Source organism: Dromiciops gliroides, chromosome 1 (genome assembly GCF_019393635.1).
Source record: "Dromiciops gliroides isolate mDroGli1 chromosome 1, mDroGli1.pri, whole genome shotgun sequence".
In the NCBI taxonomy this organism is placed as follows: Eukaryota; Metazoa; Chordata; class Mammalia; order Microbiotheria; family Microbiotheriidae; genus Dromiciops; species Dromiciops gliroides.
Genome location: NC_057861.1, coordinates 587,943,830 through 587,965,657, shown reverse-complemented (window position 1 = coordinate 587,965,657; position 21,828 = coordinate 587,943,830). Strand labels below are relative to the sequence as shown.

Sequence of the window (21,828 nt, the reverse complement as noted above, 5' to 3'; positions counted from 1 at the left end):
AGTTCTTCAGCCATTTTAGAAATGTCAGAATATTGGAGGGGGGGGTTGCAGGACCAAAAGAAGATCTCATTCAAAATACCACAACTTTATGGCTCTTGTCTTTTTTTCCTAATAATTTTTGCTTTTTGAGACTATGGTCTCAAGTAGAAGTTAACATGGGGGAAAAATATAGCCCAAAAGAATGGAAGATGATGGATCATATAATAATTCATTTACTTAGTGCTTTAAGGTTTGCAGTTATATGTAAGTATTTTGGCTCAAATACATCAAACAAAATTACATAAGTAAAGTTAGTTAGCACTTGTATTATGACCCATCTAAACAGATGCAGGCATTCTCTTTACTGATGTGGTGACATGAAATAACAAAAGCCTTTTTTCCCCCCCCACCATTCATCATCATTTGTTTGCTTTTACTTACTTACCCGCCCACCCCCACCCCATGCAACTGAAGAACTACAAAAACCCTTTTCAAATAAAGCTTTTTTTTTTTTTTTTTTTTTGCATTTGGAACCTAGAAAGATGTGAGCCAGAAGTTACATAGCAGGAGGTCTGGAGATCAAGAAGAACTCAGTTTAGGCTGATGCTTTGCATAACGCTGAGAAGTGGCAGTGTCTTTCTGGAACTTCGAATGAAGAACCAAGAAGGAAATAGGGAAGCAGAATGGGCAACTTTCTAGCTCATTCTGAACCATTTCTAAACATGTGGCTTTATTACTTTGTCTCAAGCATTGCAAATTCCCAGAATGCAAGGCCTTTTGTGTATTATGAAGTACATTCCAAAGCCAAACCCGTTTTCAAATTATTTCTTACATTGGATTGTTCATCCTACTACTGCCTTTCATTAGTATGAATTATTGGAAGTTTACTGTATATATTCAAAAGTTTTGGGCAACAACTTCAGGTGTTATGTACAAGAATTTTTGTTTCTGTCATTTTTCTCTCAATTTTTCATCATTTTAAAATTTCAGGTAATCAGATACAATATATGCTTCACTTTTAATAACATAATTATGTTTTTATTTAAAAGAATAAAAAACCTATTTCAGAGGTGAATTTTTTTCCTACATGCTTTCCATTTTTCAATGAGTTAAATTAACTGTGTATTTTTAATAATAATAATAATAAGTGACAATAGTAGCAAGCATTTATATCGCACAAATTTGCTTTACAAATATTATTTCATTCAATTCTTACAATCCTGAGAAGTAGGTGCTATTATATTACCCGTTTTATTGATGAGGAAATAAAGCTGATCACGGTTCAGTGACTTGCCCAGGGTCATGTAGCTAAGAAGAGTCTGAGACTGAATTCAGATCTTCCTGACTTCAGGTCCAGGGCTCTACTTTCTCGACAAATGACTTTGGGATTTGAAATATATTGACAAGCACCCATACTTACTGGTCCAAGGACATAGAACATCCCCAGGAAAAAAGGGAAAGGATAGAAAAATTAGTGAGCAAACTAGAGGCAGCTTTCTAGTGAAATTTTTTCATTATTTTTTTTATGAATAACTTAATATGTTAGAGGGGGAAGTATGTTAACATTGCAATTTTCTCACAGAGAAATGTAAGGGTTGAAATGGCAATGTAGCAGAAATAATGAAAAGATATACTCAGTGGGCTTGGGTTCTAATCCTGACTGACTCTGATCTTTACCTGTTTGATCTTAGACAAGCCACTTACCCTGTCTGGATCAGTTTCCTTATCTGTAAAAGGGGGTTGGACTAGGTAATTGTGAAAGTCGCTCCTAGCTATAATACCACTTTGTAGGAAACTCTGAAGTACATAGAATGCGCGTGTATGTGCGTGTGTGTATGCATGCACACTCCTGAATAATAGCCACATGGATAGGAAACAGCAACAAAATATTTGGAAAACATTATTTAAACTCACAGATTTTTTGACTGGTGACATTAGCTCATGATTAAAATATTTCATGTTTATTCATTCTTCAAAGTTTAGAAGGTAGTAGAAGGTTGGTTGGTTTGTTTGTTTTTCAGATTTTCAGTTTAATCCCCAGTGTAAATCTCCCCCAAATCTTAGTGTTCTAGTTTTCATGAAACATTAAGTAAAGTTTTCAGAGAAGAATCTCATTTATCTTCTCACTCTTCCCATGGCCAGAATAACAAAGGGAGAAGAAACATTTCAGTTAACATTCTATATTTAGAAATCATCCACAACTAAGATCTATCACAGTATCTTCTGCTAGGGAAGTACTTAAATCATTATAGAACTCTAGGCACAGAGGAGTTGGTTAGGAGTGCTTAATTTTAGGAGAGAAAAGACTCAAAGACCTGTTGTTTTTCTAGACTCTGCCTGAACCAGCTTGTCCATGTTTGAAGATTAAGTGCTCTAGAGATCAAGAGCAGTAAAGAGAATACTTCAGAATGCAAAATTTGGTGTTGACTTTGCTTGTGCTTCTGTTGGCAGTTGTACTATGTTCTCTCACAGATTGCTTGTGAGGAAGACACTTTACAAACCCTAAAATACTAAATAAATATTAGTAGTTATAGTTATTAACATTAATAGACCATTTCTAGGTTTAACTGATTTATAGAATATCATTGAATATCAATGAATTTTAAAAGCGTTTAGTTTCATAATACTTTCTCTTCAGAAATTCACAGAGCCAGTCCTTAGAGATCCAGGAAATCCAAAGGAATTCTGGGCCTGGGCCTCAAGGAAACCTTGATTCATAGCCTGGACACAGCTGAGCAATTATTCCTTACATGTCAGAACCAAATTTGAAATCTGTTGTGTGCTGGGGGCTGTGTAAACGATTTTCTGAGCAATGCTATGAATGCTAGCTCATAAATCAAGTAGCAAAAAGCCTTGCTCTTGGCTCAAAACTGGAGGTAGTTGTCAAGGCTTCCCTAGAACAGTTGACTTTTGCCCAGTAGGTGGGATTCATCAACAGCTGTGTCTTATACAATTTGAAATCCAGTTTGGCTGTTGGCCAGAACTCTTAATTTAAAAAAAAAAATCATCGACCTACAGTGAAAAAAACTTAAGTGCTATAGAAAACCAGCACTATTTTAACTATGAATTTGAAATCTGCTGCCAGTCAGTGATGAATTTAGGCATAGGGCTTTCAAGAACAGTAATTGAAATACATTTGGCCAGAATCTGGATATCCATTGGATTGATACAAGTATGTGGAACTTTTTATCCTACTACATTCAGGAAACTAAAAAAGAAGCTTTCTGTAAAAGGAAAGTTGAAAGGAAGCTTTTATGGCACAGAAGCTACAAAAAAAAAAAACAGAGGAAGAGGTAAATAACAAATTGGTTTTCATTTCTTTAAAAATAGTTACTGCAAAATTATCCAGTTAATACATTAGGTACCTAATATGGGGTAGGCACTGTGCTAAATGATAGGCACACAAGTATCATAAATTAAATAATTCCTACTTGCAAGGAGCTCACATTCTGAATTCTTGTTAATTCTTGCCCTGTCTTTAAACCCCCCAACGTTTAGAAATCCCAGTTCAATTAGTTGAGTTTCACCAGGATCTAGTACAGTAATGGTCCTGGGTTCATATATTGTTAGAGCTAGGAGGAAACTTTGAAACCACCTGATCAGTCCTCTTTTTATTTAGATGAAAGAACTGTCAAAATGTGAAATGGATTGTTCTTGCTCATATCCAGTTATTGGCAAAATTGAGTCTCAAAGCCTGACTTCTAGTCTAGTGTTATCCACCATGCAAAGATCCCTGGGTTTGCTCAGTAAATATTTGTTGATTTACTGACTGTACTATGTAGCATCACATTCAAACAAGAAATTGTCTGTAATTCAACAAGGAAGTATGTCATAGCATCTAAACAAAAATATTAAAGACTATTGTGAGCAGCTCCTTAATTACATAGGCATTGAAGGGTAGAGTTTGCTTCCTTTGTACTTGAAGGGCATCATTTCAGCATTCGTGTTGGAGATTTTCTTGATGTTGATGGTGATTATTAGGCAATGCTCATTGTATGTAGTCTCTAACCACGTAACAATGAGATCTGAACCAAATCTCTCTCATTGGAAGTGCTCAGATGGAACAAATAAATGTAAGGAATCCTTGTATTCTACTTCAGATTATTTTAGTGCTTTAAAAAGGTATCCCAGGAAAGTGAAATGTAAAGATACCACATGTTCAAAGAATAAGAAATCCTATGTTGCAGTTACATTGCAGTTAGCTTGGTTTGTAGTGTGGTTAGACAGCATAGTGTGATAGAAAGTGGGGTGGGTAGACTTGGGTTAAGAAATACTTCCTAGCTGTGCATCTGGTGAAGTCAGCTAATTGGAGGCTAATGAGGACATCTGCAAAATGGTGATAATATTTGTAGTGCTACCTCATCAATTTTGTGTGAAGATTCAAATGAAATCACATTTGTACAATATTTTGCCAAACAGTTATTATTATAGTTATCTCATTTTTCTCATCCTTTTCATTGAATTTCAGGTAGAAATGGTCCAGGGACAAGTTACTTGTTTTTCTCATCATTTATTTTTTCATTTCCATTATTGAAGTTAACTCAAAGATTAGGTGAACAGGACTCACTTAAAATACTGCAGTATTGAGATTTTCCCTAAAGAGTAGACTTTTTCAACATGTCAAGAAAAGGACTTTTCCCTTTTGAGATGGATCTGTGCTTAGAAAAAAATAATTCCTACATACTTTAAAAATGAAATTCAGGATATTTTAATCTTATCATGTCCCTCTGGGGTATGAAAACAATTATTAATAGGGTCAGGTACCAAGTCATCCTGCATGTGAGATCTGTCTAACAGCTGGAGAACATATCAACTGGAAGAAGTTGTACCATATGCTATGAAGTATTCAGACTCTATAATAATATTCCTATCTCCCTAGAACTTAACACTCCTAATATAATTTGAACCTCTGGTTGTGAGGGGCGGGGGGGGGGGGGGCATCCAACAACAACATTTAGGATCAGCTTGATTGAGCCAATACTTCATCAGGAGAACAGGAAAATGAAAAGTACTATATGAGGAACAGTAGATCTAAAGTTCTTTTGGACCTTTGGTCTAAAGTTTCTGCATAGGCCAAAGGGATGGGAAGAAAAATCCCTAGTCAGGTGTATAATCCTGAGATTTAGATTAAGGCTCATATAATTTCCTGAATTTTAGTACTAGTTTCCCCCTGTAACGATTGGAATGATGCCACCTGCTAGGAACTTACTGTAGAAAAGCTCCACCATGAGGATAGGGCCTCTGAGGGCAGGACCATGTGGCTTTCTTTGGCATCAGGAGGAAGAAGGGGGAGGCTGGTACTCTGACTCGCTCTCTTTCCTGAGGACTCTGGTAGAGAAGGGAGCTACAAATATGCTCTCCCTTTAATAGATAGATGAATCAGGCCTTTCTCTTTTTACCAAATTTGTATTCTCCTTAATAAATGCTTAAAAGTCTAACTCTTCCTAAAGCTTATAATTTATTGGCAACCACTGATTAGATATTTTAGACAGTATAGCTAGAATTTTAGCCCTTATACCCCCATGACAATAACCCTCACAAGATTGTAATTTTATGGCAGAAGTACCATAAGATGGTATTTCAATTGGTACTTCTTTAAAGAGAGGAAAAAGCAGCCTTTTTTTTTCCTGTTTATAAGAATGTGTGTGTGTCTTTGTATTTTTGTAATGCTATGGTTGGAGAGCTGTATGATATGAAACTTGAACTTTTTAAAGCTAAATTACGTTTGAGTGTATACTTTTGTAATCCTTTTTGTAACTACTCTGTTACTACCTATGAATAATAACTAGTTACCAACTTGTCAAGGCCACAGTAAAACACTGCTCTGTTTCAGAAGTTATGTTACGTTATTATCTGATTTGCAGTTCACATCAAAGCCAACTTTTATGTAGCATTTTCCTAACAGTGATCCAAAATTTTTTTTTAAATTGGAAACTTTTAATACATTCCATATTAATTTGGAAATCTCAATGAGCTCCAGAAACACCTGGCAGTATTCCTTTTTCCTAAAACTATTATTCTTCCATTCTTTTTTTAAAAAATTTTGAAGAAGAAACTCTTTATTACTGGTAAGTAACAATTGTTCCCTTTTCTTTCCTGTAAGTTATGAGATAAGTTCTCATTTCATACCTTTCCAGAAATCTGCTTTGATTGTGGTCTGACCTCAGAATCATGACTTATGAAAAGGAAAGTCGGTCATTAGAATACTTCTGTGGGCATTTATTGAGAACCTCTAAAGTATTTTGCATTTTCTATTGTGAAATTGAAATAGCAAAACAGATGAAAAGCACCTCTTTGCCTAGAACTTAATTCCTATCTATCAGAAATGAGAAAATGTCTTGATTTCCAATAGTAACTTTCTCTGAGACTTTTAATAGGTGAACTTGAAATAATATATCTTCTATATCTTGTAAATGGGGAAGCAAGTGTAGAAGGATTACTAAATTCCCAGAGTCAATAATGTTCCTAGGCCATTGTTCTTTACTCCATATTACCTCTCTTGGTTGCTTTGTTGGAGCAGTTTTGTAGGACCAAGGGCACTCTTATAAGATGTGGACCAGCTGCTTTTCCTTAAGACCAATATCATGTCAAAACTTTCCCTGAGGGGTGTGTGGGGGGGGGAAGATAGTACATTCTTTCTAGACGTTTTTAGCAAAAGCCAAACAACTGCTGCAAAAAGAAGCCGAAGCAAGTTCTATTTGGGAACTAGGATGTATTTATGTCAAAGGAAGCTCTCATTATTATTTATTAATTGTAAAAGGAAAGAAAAAATAGCGTTTCCTGGAAAAGGATAAAGGTTCAATATGATAAACTCCCGAAAAGCAATAAAAGGCCAAGGAGCTCAGAAAAATAAAGGACAGGGAGAGTAAAAGAGATGATTTATCAAAGTGGCAAGTGTATTAACAGAGGCAAGGTAAGCAGCAATATTTCATCCTGATTAAGGTACTGGAGAATGGGATTCTGTTTAGATGAGTTAACTTGATCACATTTTATGTGTAGAAGCAGCCAAAAGTAATTGGAGCATGAGAGGTTTTAAAGGCCAGAATCTGTGGATGAGCTGACATTGACAAAAGCAGCTGAAATACCCACAGGCTTTTTGTTTAAGCCCCCAATATTTTTGCTTCGCTAAATGGCTAAGAACCATCATAGCCAAGGAGAGCTCTAAAACTGAAAAACATTTCCCCCATATTCTCTATTTCCTGAAAGGTATTAAAAATGCAACCTAGTTCCACCTAGTTTGGTGGTAGATCTGGTACCAAAGGATTGTATTCATTAATATTTAGGTCATTCTGGGTACCTGAGAAATATCAAACACTTTTGACTTCTTTTCAAAGGCTCAGTCTATTGATATATTACCAGTTCTTCCCAGAAAATTGATCTACTTATACTTCATATCTTGGAACCACATTTTAAAGTTTCTGAGTATCATGGGTTGCTCTTTGCCTACAGTAGCAGGGAACTAAATATGAAGATTTAGTTTCAGTTTTAGGATTTGTATTGTTTTGTTTTAAATCAAGGTACATTAGAGTTGCATTTGTTTTTACTTTTCCAGACAAATTCCAATTTTTAAAAGATGAATTATTTTCTAACAGGCACTGGTGTTTTTATTTTATTCTTGCAAAATGTAGATAAAGGTGCAAGGTCACAACAAAAAATATATCATAGCTTGCATCCCTATTAGGAATGTTTTTTATGAAACTGCATCCAAGTGTAAAGGTTTTAGAAATGCTGGCTCTTGGATGTCAGGCATTAAATCAATCACTGAAATTTCACTCACAGGGCAGCTTGCCAAGTTATACCAAGAAAGAAGTAAGTTGTGTGATTTAGTTCAGTCAATAAAGCGCAGTAGTCTACATCATTCTACTACTGAAAGGCAATCAAATAATGAACAATCAGCCACTTTGGGATGGGAGTAGGAGACTTATAAAAAGCAAATCATAGCAAACAAACCTGATTACTTTTATGGATAGAATTTCAGATTGTGAATGAAGAAACACGGTAAATGGAGTGTTGTTATTAAAAGAGACTGAAGCACAGCAGCAGCAGACAAATCATTAAGGGAATTGAAGATTTTGAAAGAAAGTTAAAGGAGGTATATAGATATAGATATATAGATATGTACATCCTGGCTAAATAACAGTGTGCAGAATGTGAAGAGTAGAATCATCAAGGAAAAGGATAGATTAGCTTACTGGGTTCAGTCTGGTGGTAAAAGAGAGCAGCAGGATGAAGGGAAGGATAAATTTAGATTTCACTTCAAAGGAAAACATCGATCTCAAATGTGGTACTGCCTTTTAAAGGAAACTGGAAGCAAGAGCAGTCATTTGGGACATTTTTACTTGAATGGATAAAAGCTTAGGAAAAATTAATGATTGCAACCATCTTGTTCTGTTAGAAAGTCCAGTAAGAATCTTCCTTTGGGGAGGTTTCTATGTGCATAATAATGGATGTTTTCCCATTCCCAAGAACAAGGTGTGCTTGCTGCCCATTTTTTCCAAGAAAGATTTTAAATCTTTCTTTCCTTTTCTTATAAAAGTATTTTATTATTTTCTAATTATATGTAGAGATAGTTTTCAACATTTATTTTTATAAGATTTCTAGTTCCAAATTTTTCTCCTTTCCCTCCCCCTTCCCCAAGACAGCAAGTAATCTGATATAGGTTTTATATATATATATATATATATATATATATATATATATGTAATAACATTAAACACATTTCTGCATTAGTCATGTTGCAAGAGAAGAATGAGAACAAAAGAGAAAACCCTCAAAAAAGAAAACAAACCAAAAAAAGAAAGTAGAAACAGTATGGTCCAATCTGCATCTAGATTCCACAATTCCTTTTTCTGGATGTGGAAAGCATTTTCCATCATGAGTCCTTTGTAATTATCTTGGATTATTGTATTGCTGAGAAGAGTTGATCATCACACAATGTTGTTGATACTGTGTACAGTGTTCTCCTGGTTCTGCTCATTTCACTCAGCATCAGTTCATGTAAGTCCAGGTTTTTCTGAAATCCACCTGCTCATCCTTTCTTACAGCACAATAGTATTCCATTATATTCGTTATACCACAACTTGTTCATCCATTCCCCAATTGATGGGCATCCCCTCAATTTCCAATTCTTTGCCACCACAAAAAAGAGCATCTATAAATATTTTTGTACATATGGGTCCTTTTAAATGTTTATTTTCAATCCTAAATCTTTGTCTTGGATTGGGTTGGGGAGTTGATACAACCTCTTCTTGGCCCTTATATGTTTAGGTGGCCTCAGACCAACATTTTGGATAGCACTTGGTTGAGTATATTACATATTTTCATAAGAGTCTTCTGGCAATAATTCCCATTTTGTATTAAAATATATCAAGTGGAGTTTACTAGTTTTTGATATGTATTTTGCCTGTGTTTAGGTGATGGCAAATTCCATTGTTCATATCATTGACTATAGGTGGAAAAGTAAGTCGCATCCTGAAAAAATGTAAATTTTCTCTTAATGATACCTCCATGTGCAGGTTGTCCAATGGCACAAGTGTTCCTCATTAAATTTCACCCAAAGCATAGAACTTTGATATTATGTTTTGATCCTGGGAAAACTTGAAATTTAATATTTAGGGGAATTAATCACCTGAATTTAGGCATATCAAAGTTCATTTAATATCCAGGTAAGATTCTCAGGAATTCATACCTTTAAAACTTTAATTCTGAATATAAAAATTTTCCACAGAGGGTTTGGAAGAAACAGACTACAATCTCACCTGCCCTACTTCATTCTCAGAAGGCAGAGTGGGTTAGATTGAACCTCACATTCTTAGGAGGAAACAAGTTTAAGACATAAAATTCTCTGGACATTTATTTATAATAAATGTGGAGGAAGTGGAAAGGATGTCAAAATATTTTAAAACCAAATTCAGGACACTTAGGTCATTTTGCCAGTTCCTGCCTGTTCATTCCTACATTTTCTTGAATGAGTTTCTTAGTAAAATGTATGTTTTCCCCCAAGTATTTGATGTGTATGAACAGAGAAGGAAACTTCTGTTTCCAAACAAAAAAAAAAATCACAGTGATCTTTATGTTGCCTTTTTTGTTAAAGGAAGAAAGAAGGGGAAGCTAGGTGGCACAGTGGGTAGAGCACTGGCCCTGGATTCAGGAGTACCTGAGTTCAAATCCAGCCTCAGACACTTGACACTTACTAGCTGTGTGAACCTGGACAAGTAACTTAACCCCAATTGCCTTACCCAAAAAAAAAAAAAGGAAGAAAGAAAGAAAGAAAATATTAAAGAAACAAGTTTTTCTAAACCATGGAATGATGGAATAGATTTTAATGAACTATATAAATGCTAGATGTCTGGTTTTCCCCTTTGAGGCTTTTTTGTTTAAATCATATTTTTTTAAAAATAGTTTTCAAGCATTTTATATAAATCACTGATTTTTAAAAGAAAAACTTGTTAGCCTAGTACTCATACTGAAGAGTTTGTGCTAACTTCTTTTTTTTGTTGTTTTTTGTTTTTTGGCAGGGCAATGGGGCTTAAGTGACTTGCCCAAGGTCACACAGCTCAGGAACTCCTGAATCCAGGGCCAGCGCTTTATCCACTGTGCCACCTAGCTGCCCCTTGCTAACTTCTTAAAAATCTGTGTACCATGGCAGCTAGGTAGCGTAGTGGATAAAGCACTGACCCTTTATTCAGGAGGACCTGAGTTCAAATCCAGCCTCAGACACTTGACACTTACTAGCTGTGTAACCCTGGGCAAGTCACTTAACCCTCATTGCCTCACCCTCCAACCCCCAAATCTGTGTACCTCTGTGTTGTATGATGAAATAGTGAATAGATGACTACCGTGAAGTCAGGAGACCTGGGTTCAGATCTTGCTGTTTATCATGGGCAAATTAGTTGACCTCTTCAGAGGTTTTCTCGTCTATAAATTGGGAATAATCATAGTTTCACTATAATTTCACCAGAGTTAGTATGAAAATTTCACTTTGCAAATCATAAAATGTTATATAAATGTGGTTGGTTGTTATTTTGTATCCCTCAAATAGAATGTAAGTTCCTTGAGGAAAGGAACTGTTTCCTTTTTTTTTTTTTTTAATCTCTAGCCCTAAGAACAGTGCTATACTAATAATAAACACTTGTTGAATCGAGTCTTATGGGTGACCTGGCAGGCAGTAATGATGGAGTAGGGGAGTGAGGAAATAGAAACATTAGTTAGAGAAATGTTTTTTGAGAAGTTTGGATGTGATGGGGAGGAGAGAGATAGGACATGGTATAGAATTTGTGGTATAGAATCATGTTACAGTCAGATGAGAAAGAGCTTTGTAGAGAGATTGAAAATACATGAAAACAAGAAAGTAGCAAAGTTTAAAATCTCATGTTGAGAGGAAATTCTAAATATTAATAATACTAAAAATAAGCCAAACTGTGACTATAGTTAGAGTTATTTTAATGTTTGGTGCACTGATGGAAAGGAAGTAAAAGACAAGGAAAGCTTCATTGACTAGAACATTCTAGAATGAGAGATCTCTAAGGTTCTACAAACTCCTATTCCCATATTCCTACAAGAGAACATACAGCTTGCTTACTTAGTTTGCTGAGACTCTTTCTTAGCACCATGGAAGTCGTTACATTTCTAAGGTTAAGAGATTGACCTCAACTGAAAAAAAAGAGGAGATAAAACTACAGCAATGGTTTCAATTCAAAATACAGCAGGAAGTTAACTAATGGGGGAACACATTTACCAAAACTTATTGCCCAAGAGGATCTATAAATGGTCAGATTTTTTTAAATGTAAGTAACATATACCAAAATTGTTCTCTACTTTGTAAGTTAGTATAACCAAGGTTTGTATATTGAGTTTACTCTTATTAAGGGATACTTATAACCTATTGAGTCTGGTAAAAAAAAAATACTAAATAAAAGGAAAGAGTACATATGATTAGTATATATTAGTATATATTCATGATAACTAAGACTTAAGGGGATCTGGTTTTATAAACTTATTCCTGTATGTACCTATTCAGAGTTGTTACTGTACCCACTTAAGTGTGTATGTTGTTCCCTCTTTGAGCCAATTCTGATGAGATTAAGGCTCACTCACTCCCCCACTCCTTCCCCATCTTCCCCTCTACTCCATAAGCTTTTTCTTATTTCTTTTATGTGAGCTACTTTACCCCATTCCACCTTGCCCTTTCCCTTTCCTCTGGTGCATTCCTCTTAACCCTTAACTTTATTTTAAAGATGTCATCATGAGGCAGCTAGGTGACAACAGTGGACAAAGTACCAGCCCTGGACCCAGGAGGCCCTGAGCCCAAATCTGGCCCCAGACATGAGCCACCCCACCCTGCCTGCCCCGAAAAAAAATAAATGCTTTACAGATATCATCCCTTCATATGCAATTCACATCTGTGCCCTCTGTCTAAGTATATTCCTTTCAGCTGCCCTAATACTGAGAAAGTTCTTATGAGTTAGAAGTATCATCTTCCCATGTAGGAATGTAAACAGTTTAACCTTCTAACATCCCTCGTGATTTCTTTTTCCTGTTTACCTTTTTATGCTTCTCTGGGGTCTTATATTTGAAAGTCAAATTTTCTATTCAGTTTAGGTCTTTTCATCACGAATGCCTGAAAGTCTTCTTTTTCATTGAAGTTTCATTTTTTTCCCCTGAAAGATTACACTCAGTTTTGCTGGGTAGGTGATTCTTGGTTGTAATCCCAGTTCCTTTGCCCTCTAGAATATCATATTCCATGCCCTCTGATCCTTTAATGTAGAAGCTGCTAGATCTTGTATTATCCTGACTGTAGCTATTTCACATTGCCCTCTATTTTTTAATTCATTTGGATTTGCCTTATTGTATCTTGGTTTCTCATAAAGTCACTGGCTTCTATTTGTTCAATCCTATTCTTTTTTTTCATGACCCTCCTGCATTACTCTCATTTCTCTTTCCATTTTTTCCTCTACCTCTCTTACTTTTCCCTCTACCTCTCTTACTTTGTCTTCAGAGTCCTTTTTGAGTGCTTCCATGCCCTGAGACCAATTCATATTTTTCTTGGAAGCTTTGGATGTAGGAGCTTTGACTTTGTTATCTTCTTCTGAGGGTGTATTTTGATCTACCTCATCACCAAAGAAACTTTTGATGGTCCATAACCTTTTTTGTCTGCTCATTATCCTAGTCTATTTCTTGGCTTTTAACTCCTTAAATTGGGGCACTGCTTCCAGGATGTACTGTCCCAAACTTCAGGGGGTCCCACATGGTACAATTTAAGGAGAGGCATGTTCTCAGCTCACCTGGCCTCTAAGTAACCAAAGGCCTGCTTGCTCTTTAACCTGGAAGCAGAAATCTGATTGAAATCTGTTTCTCTGTGGTTGCAAGCTTGGTGTGCCTGTGCCCCTCCCCCACTGGGCCGCTGCCACTCAAGTCCACTTCCTGATCGACACAGCAGCACTCTGCCTCTGCTCCAGCAGAGACCCCTACTTCCCCCGGCCAACCACTGGACCTCCTCGCTGGTCCATGAGCCAAGTTTCAGAAGTAGTGGTTGACACTGATGATTCAGAGTCTCTGGAGGTACAGCCCGCCTGGGGCTGGATCTGTACCATGCACTGCACTCCTCTCTCAGCCACCCTTTTAAGAAGTCTTTGGCTGGAAAATGATCTCACTCTGTTCTTTTGTGGGTTCTGCTGCTCCAAAAATTGTCTTATGGCATTTTTTTGAAGGTATGTAGACAGTTCGTGTTAGGAGCTCCGAAAGTTACAGCCTTTCTTTCACCATCTTGGCTCCACCACCCCCCACACACATTTTTATTTTTTAGGATATAGTTTGCCAATCCCTATAATAAAACATAGGAAACAGATCCCTATTCTATAAGATTCTTGACCCTTATTATCTGGAATTCATCTCTGATAGCTACCTTCACTTCCCATTTCCATAGTGAAAGCTTATTTTTTCTTGGTCTGTCAGTAAAGATTGAAAAGATACAAATAGGTTCAGGAACCAGTTCTATAAATCCATTCCTGAGAGATTGTGACTGAGCTGTGATTTCTAGTTTACAGAGAATAATAAGATCTAGAGAGAGATGGAGGTAGGAAAGATAGGAAATGCTTAAATATAAGCTATTGCTTGGCAACCTTAAATTCCAAGGGAGGAGTTTGCTCTAACATGCCATTTTGAGACACTCAGATATGTACTCCTGTGATAATGATCCTAATGCAATCTGACTCTCTGGGCAGTCCATAAATGGTTACATATTCATATTCATAAAATTACAGAACACTAACATGTTTGTACAAGTTGAAGATGAAACTTATTTCTTAGACCATACCCCATTAGTGAAATGGGTGTTCTGCACTTGGATCTTGTCTGTGAGTGGCAGCCTCTATTGGGGGGCAGTTACAAGAGGAGCCAGAAAAGAACACAACTGGGAGAAATATTATAAGGAAACTCAAGATAATGAAAAGCAATTTTTTTAATTTAACAAGTTGTCAGACTTAAAAAATAAAATTCTAAGAGGTAGCAACATGGTAAACAGATATGTAGGCTAAAAGATTCTGTGGTTCTGTTATTCTAACGGCATTCAGAAAAAAAATCTTAAAGTGTATGTGTATGCAAATAGATTTGTGTGTGTATATATCTACACACACAATGTGCACATTTCATATGCATATATATAACACAAAGACACATACATATGTGTGTATATAAAAACATTAAGGTCGGGTATCAACTCGTGCACTGGATACTTCCAAAAGAATAAGGGTTTTAATAATGGGTTTGGTATGGTATATTGTTTGGAGGTTTAGCAGTTGTAGCCACTGAGCATGGAACTAATTTCAACCACAATAAATTTATGGCCCCCTCAGTTGGACCCTTGCTGCTTCTCCACAGTCTCTACCCTATCCTTTATCAACTCCCTAGCTCATTTTCCCCACAATAACCGTTTCAAATCCTTTCATTTCATTCTTATCACACACCCTTCCCACCATATTTAGAGTAGATGTCATCTGGCATGAGCTTTCTAAGCTCCCTTCCCCTTTTGTTCCAAACTTCTCAGCACCAACTCTCCTTCTGCCTTCAAGTCACAGAAGGCATAACTTCTATTCCTAACTAAGATTAATTCCTTTGCTTGTACCCTTGATCCTACTTACTCCTTCAGGACCTTGTATTAGCAGTCATTCCCTTTTCTCATGTATCTTCATTCCCTTCCAATCCAGTTGCCATCTCACTTCTCCCCTCTCCCCCATTCATTATTAAATTAATTAGAAATGCCTTTTTTTTGGGGGGGGGGGACAGTGAGGGTTAAGTGACTTGCCCAAGGTCACACAGCTATTAAGTGTAAAGTGTCTGAGGTCGGATTTGAACTCAGGTCCTCCTGAGTCCAGGGCTGGCACTTTATCCACTGCGCCACCTAGCTGTCTTCTTGATGCAGTATCTTTCCTTACTACCCACTCTTTCAGGAACCTCTTGCAGTCTGGCTTCTCCACCACTCTGCTGTAAAACTGTTCTCACAAATCACTAGTTGATTCCTAATTGCCAAATTCAGTCCTCGTCCTAATATTCTGCAGCTTTTCATATTTTTCAGCACTCCTTCCTACTCAATGTTCTTTCTTCTCTTTCCCTGACTTAAGAAATATTTTGAATTTCTTCAATTAATATTTGAAAACTCAAATACTCAAATGTTACCACATTATGATAACTCCAATCATAAATTTCCTTCTGAAATAATAATAATAATACATGATAAATAACAGACCTGGAATCTATATGCTTATATAGTCAGAATACATCTCTCTATTATTTAAAAACAATAAGACCGGGGGTGGCTAGGTGGCGCAGTGGATAAAGCACCGGCCCTGGATTCAGGAGTTCCTGAGTTCAAATCCGGCCTTAGACACTTGAAACTTACTGGCTGTGTGACCCTGGGCAAGTCACTTAACCGCCATTGCCCCACCAAAAAACAACAACAACAACAACAAAAACAGAAAACAAAAACAATAAGACCAATATTTACAATATCCCTACAAAAAGAAAAGTTACTTCTTGGTTAAATGCCCTGCTAAAAAAAAAGAAATTTATCATCATTGATTTATTTAGATTGTATATACTGTCTCACTCCCATGGTGTGCTTGATGGCTCCACCTAATTGTGCCCTACACTGTTATATTCTCTGAGATCTCCTCTTTCTGTCCTCTTTGTGTTATCATCCTTTTTATGGTTCCTCATCTGTTCCCCAAACTCTCAGTGGGGATTTTTACCTGGGGTCTTTTCTTTAAATGGGGAAGAAGGTAAGGTGGTGGGGGATGACAGAGATGGGTGAGTGGTTATAAGATCCTTAAGGGCAGGGACGATTTCATTTCTGCCTGATGTATAGTAGATAGTCACTTTTTAAAATATTTGTTGATTAATGGAATGATTGTGTGTATTTAGCTATGTTTCTCACCATTTTCATTAACTCCAACAATTTCAGCAACTTTCAGTATACAAATATAGACCTTCAAATCTAGATAGGCATTTTGGGCCTCTCTTTGGAGCCCTAGTACTTCATCTTCATTTGCCTACAATATCCTACTACCTATTTATTCCAATGGAAACTCAAACTCAACATGCCCCAAACTGAGTTTGTCTTTTCCCTCAAAACCTGTTACTTCTTTTGACTTTGTACCACCCCTAACTCTGTCTCCTGTGTTCAAAACTGTTGAAAATTTTTACTCTCCTCATAGTCATTTACTATGTTCTATAGATTCTGCCTCCTATTAAGTCTTTCTGCCTCTGCTCCCCTGATTGCTTCCAGTTTGCTCTTCCAGAAGAAACTGATCTGGCCATGCCATTCTTCTGCCAATAATAATAATAATACTCAGTGGCTCCCAATTTTCCAAAAAATACAGTTCCAATTCTTTTGCCCAGCCTTCAAGTGGTCCCACAGGGTGGTGCCAGCCTGCCCTTCCAGCCTTCCTTCAGATTTCTCCTCTTCACACACTACACCACAGTTAGACTGCTTTACCATGTGCACTGAGCATGCTAAGTGCTTTTCCATCTCCAGATCTTTGCTCCTTTCTTTCTCCCTCTTTTCTTAAATTCCTGCTCATCCTTTAAAACCCAGTTCAAATGCCCCTCCTCCATAATGTCTTCACATTGGTCCTTTGTTTTACAGCTCTCTCATATGCTTACGTAATGTCATATATTAGTTTTCTGAACTTATATCTTACTCCCCTAATAGGCACAACACTTTTTATGTCTCTCAGTGCCTAAGAGAGTCTGCTGCTCACTGAGGATTCTTAAAAATGTATATTGAATAAATTTATGACTCTGTTCTTACATCTCCCAAAGAGGAAAAAGAGAATTGCAAATCTTTGGCACATTTTAGTATGATGATGAATCATCTGAGCTCTAAGCCTTGCCCTCCCTTCATATTTTTCCTCCCTACATCTCTCCATGCTATGTAACACTAATTCAGATAAGTTTTTCAATGTAAAATTTCAACTTAATCTCATCCCGGGCTCTCTTTTCATATTCAGCTTCCCTGTGACTGATTTAGTGAGTTTCATTCGGGGTGAAAATGCAGAGCAAAAGAAGCTAGCATTTGTTAGGAAATAAAGGTCATAGCCTCATTCCATAGCCTAATGCTGTGTATGTGAGGTCAGAAGGCCAATTGATTATTCACTGTTTCCCAGCATAGCTGGGGTTGTGCTAAAATATGAATACTGCAGCAGAAACTTGATATTCAGTCTATTTGAAAGAATGTGCTAATGAAAGGCAAACTTTAACCATCATGAGTTTTACAGAAGTCATTCATGTTGGAGACTATAGAATCAGTGGATTATTTCTCCTGAACCAACTGGGTGTCTTCATGCAGATTCAGTTCTATATCATGTTTAATGATCACAGCAGATCAGTGAGGTTGTTGTCTAGGAGTATGAATAAATACTTAGGCTTTATGAGACAGCACCCTCCTTATCAAACTGTTGGAGTTGGTTCCTAAAATAAGTCCATGGCAAAATGGGTCTCATACCCTTTGTGATACATTTATCTTAGACTCATAACAGGCCTTATTGTTCTGAAAAACTTTTTTGTCCCACCTTCCTGACTCACAGACCTATGGCATTTCCATTTGGTACTTGATTATAATTATGAGTTGGAGTTACCTTTCTCAGATGAGCCTTCCAGGTAACACTTTAGTGTACAGCCGAGCCTTTTTTAAATGATGAAAGAAGATTCTGGCTGAAATTGAATGAGGTTCTGAAATTCACATCTTAACCAGGAGAGAAATCCTTTGAAATCTTTTTCAAGCCACCTTTTCAATTTAAAATATCCAAAAGATGGAATTTTTTAAATACTTAAAAAGTAGTATTCCCTTATGTCTTCCCCCAGAATGGCCTTCCATTCTGAGGCAGCTTACATTCAAATGACTTTAGCAACTACTTAGCAATAGACCCCCCCATTTCAAAGAGGAGTCCCCAGACTCTTTTGATTGCATACCCCTATCAGTAAAACTTTGTGAGCATCTCTGCCCAATATGTGTATTTACTTATATATGTTATATAAATATACCATTGTACTAAAATGTACATTGTAAAATATATCCAAAATAGATCTTTGACTGAATAATAAAAAAAACTTTTTGCTCTCACTAAAGATATTAATGGTATTTTAATGAGAGCAGTGTGATGGAATATTCTTCATTAATTTTGAACGTCTTGGTTTATAACTTTGTCAATTCAAATGTCTTGTTCTAAGTTCATTTTCTTCCAGAAACTTAGTTTTAAGGGTTGTCATAGTTGAAAAGGCTGCCTCAACAATGATGAGTTAGATCCAAATGGAAGAGTATCATTATCTGCATTTACTAAATCAATATTCACTTTTCAGTGCCGTCTACCAATTGAACAGAAGTTTTTGTTGAATTTCAAAGAGTAAATTTCTGTCTTTCCTGGTATCTATCAAATCATTTGTTCTTGCAAATTAAGCATTAGGTGTTGCATTTTTATATTTTTTGACAAATGGGTTCAAAACCCACTGAAATTCTTTTTAAGATTTTTCAACAGTTTAGAAAATGTTGTCTCCAGTTTTTTTTAAATGTGCTAGTATGAGTTTTTACAGGTGAAAGCACTTTCAGCAATCCAGAAAGGAAGGATATTTACTATCCAGAAGAAAGGGATGAGCAATAGTTTCTAAAGTCAAGGGCAAGACAGATTAAGAAAAAGTCTTCAGATTTAGCCATGAAGAGATCATTGGTAACTTTGACCAGTAGTTTCACCTGAGTAAGAAGTCAAGGACAATAAGGAGTTTGAAAACCTAGGAGACGGTTAGGATAGCGGTATCCTCAATGGGAATAGGGAAGTTTGTAAGAGGGGTAGGTTTGGGGAGAAAGACAGCATAGTAAGATCTACAGTGCAACCCACCTTTTTCTGCTTATTTGTGCTACCCGCTTTTTCCCACTAGGGGAAAAAAAAAAAAAGAAGTGGTCTGGGGGATGGGAGAGGTAGATCAGATCTTACTCACCTGTTACTGCTCCCTCCCACCCCCACCCCCCCAAGGCTGAAAGGCAACTGCAAACAACCTCAAGATGAACATGCTGAGGGGGATAGAGGAAAGCAGGAAATGTTGCCTATGCAGCTATTTGGAATGCCTGGGTCCTACTTAGATTATCTTTTCCATGAGGATCCAGTGCCCAGGAGAGCAGAGGGGAGGGAGGGCAGAATGGGAAAATATTGAGCTATAATAAGTGAAGGAGATAATAGAGACAAACCCATAATTGGTTCTTGCAGGGAAGTGAGGATGTTATACATCTTCTGACTCTACATTTGGTTGATCTTCTACCTCTTGGGGTCAAACTACAGCTCCCAAGTTGGAAATAAGGTATCCATCTAATACTTTTTTGGCTAAATTCCCAGTGATATTTTTCATGAATTATTCTTTCTAGATACCCCTGACAGGGAGGAGCCAAAGGCTTACACAAGGCCCCAAGTGTGCCTGGCTTAAAGTACGTTCCTAGACATCCAGCCCCTGAGGATGTTTTTTGTTTTGTTTTTAAACATGTAAATGTGTTAATCTATGTTGTACCTAAAAACACATGAAGGGGCAGCTAGGTGGTACAGTGTATAGAGCACTGGCCCTGGATTCAGGAGGACCTGAGTTCAAATCCAGCCTCAGACACTTAACACTTATTAGCTGTGTGACCCTGGGCAAGTCACTTAACCCCAATTACCTCACCAAAAATAAAGAAAGAATAAAAACATGAGAATACATATAACCTACTTCCATGTTGTAAAGGTAATTAAACACAGGGAAAGAATAAAAATAGGAATCAGGTGTAAGGGCCTAAAATTCTAGGTATGATGTCTAAAAATCTAATGAGTGGTCACCTTAAATTAGAAAATGTATAGCATCAATCTTTGGGCATTAAGTATTTATTAAAGTATATTAGGGGTTAGTAAAGAGAAACACATGGATAAAGTATCCCTATTCTGCCTGTCCCCTGCTGCCTCTGCCACCAAGCCCAAGTCTGGACCCGCAAAGACCTTGCCTCAGCAGCTTCTCCCAGAACCTCTTGTGAAACAGGAAACAGGGCCGTCCACACACACACAGCTCTAAGCTAATTGGCTGGTAACTTTGATTGACACAACTAACAGGCGGTAACTTCCGGATGCTAAAGTCACATGCTTTGCAAGTCACATGCTTTCTCCTCATGGCGGAGCTTCCCTGCAATATCTTTCTCAACTGGTTGGTAGAGCTCTAAATCTCACACAGAAAAACCAGATTCTAGTCCAATCTCTGTCACCTTCTGTATGATGTGTTGGAAAAGTTAGTTTACCATTAGTCTTCAATTTCCTCATCTGTAAAATGAAGAAAATTAGTCCATCAACAAACATTTATTAAGTAAGTGCCTATTATGTGAGATGCTAGGGAGGAAAAGAAAGATGAAATAGTCTCTACCATCAAGGAGTTTACATATATATAGACAGTATATATGTATAGATAGATAGATAGATATAGATATGATACAAGGTGGTCTCATAAGTCAGGCACTAGTAGCTGGGAGACAAGGAAAAGCCTCCTGCTGAAGGTGTCCTTGATCTGCCTCTTGAAGGAAACCAGTGATCCCAGAAAGTAGAGGAAGAGCATTCCCAGCATAATAAGGAACAGCAGTGCAAAGGCCCATACAGTTTCCCAAACATTATCTTAACTTAACTCAATGCCATTTGTGAAAAACAAGCTCATCAGTACAGCTCTTTCCAAAATTCTTTAATTTTATAATAAGAATTTCATCTTATTTGAATATGGTTTCCATGCCATGGATCACACTCAACACTGAGAAAATCCAGGTCAGTTGTTGAATCTGAAGAAATGATCTGTGCTCCCAAGAAGATCCTAATGGTATGTTAGGGCTTCTGTCACTTAAGCAAATGAATCTCACACTATTTCCTGGAGATATTCCCAAAGGAGACTTAGATTTTCAATGGTTATTGATCCAAGATCTGTTCAGGATTCATTCAGTCTCTTCTACATTTGCCCCAATTCTTAGTGTCCCCATGTATGTGCTTGAAAGTACTTGGCAGTTGGTGCTAACTGCCAAGCAGGAGACTTCTGGGGCAGAGCCAAGATGGCAGAGGAGAGGCAGTGAACTCTCAAACTCACAATCACTCCAAAAAACATCCAAATAATGCCATAGGACAATGTCTGGAGCAGCAAAACCCACAGTAGAATGTACTGAAATCATCTTCTAACCAAGAACAGCTTGGAAAGTCAGAAGGAGGGAGCTGCTGTGCTGAGACAGGAGTGGAACCCAACCCCACAGTCACCCTGACACAGATCCAGTCCCAGGAAGGCCTCACCAGAGAAGGAGACCCCCAGAGCCTCTGAATC

General features: G+C 37.2%; 1 protein-coding gene across 7 annotated transcripts in view; it reads left to right on the top strand.

Moving 5' to 3' along the window:
• The window catches only part of CLEC16A (C-type lectin domain containing 16A), a 235,123-nt gene that overhangs the window by 192,247 nt on the left and 21,048 nt on the right, over positions 1–21,828 (top strand). The window contains exon 22 of one of the 7 annotated variants that reach the window (XM_043972824.1): positions 518–624. The exons of the other annotated variants lie outside the window; for them this stretch is intronic. Within the exon in view, the coding sequence (XP_043828759.1) occupies positions 518–543 (26 nt within the window). The 3' untranslated portion in view covers positions 544–624. Of the gene's footprint in view, positions 1–517; positions 625–21,828 lie in introns of those variants that run through there. 7 annotated transcript variants of the gene reach the window in all.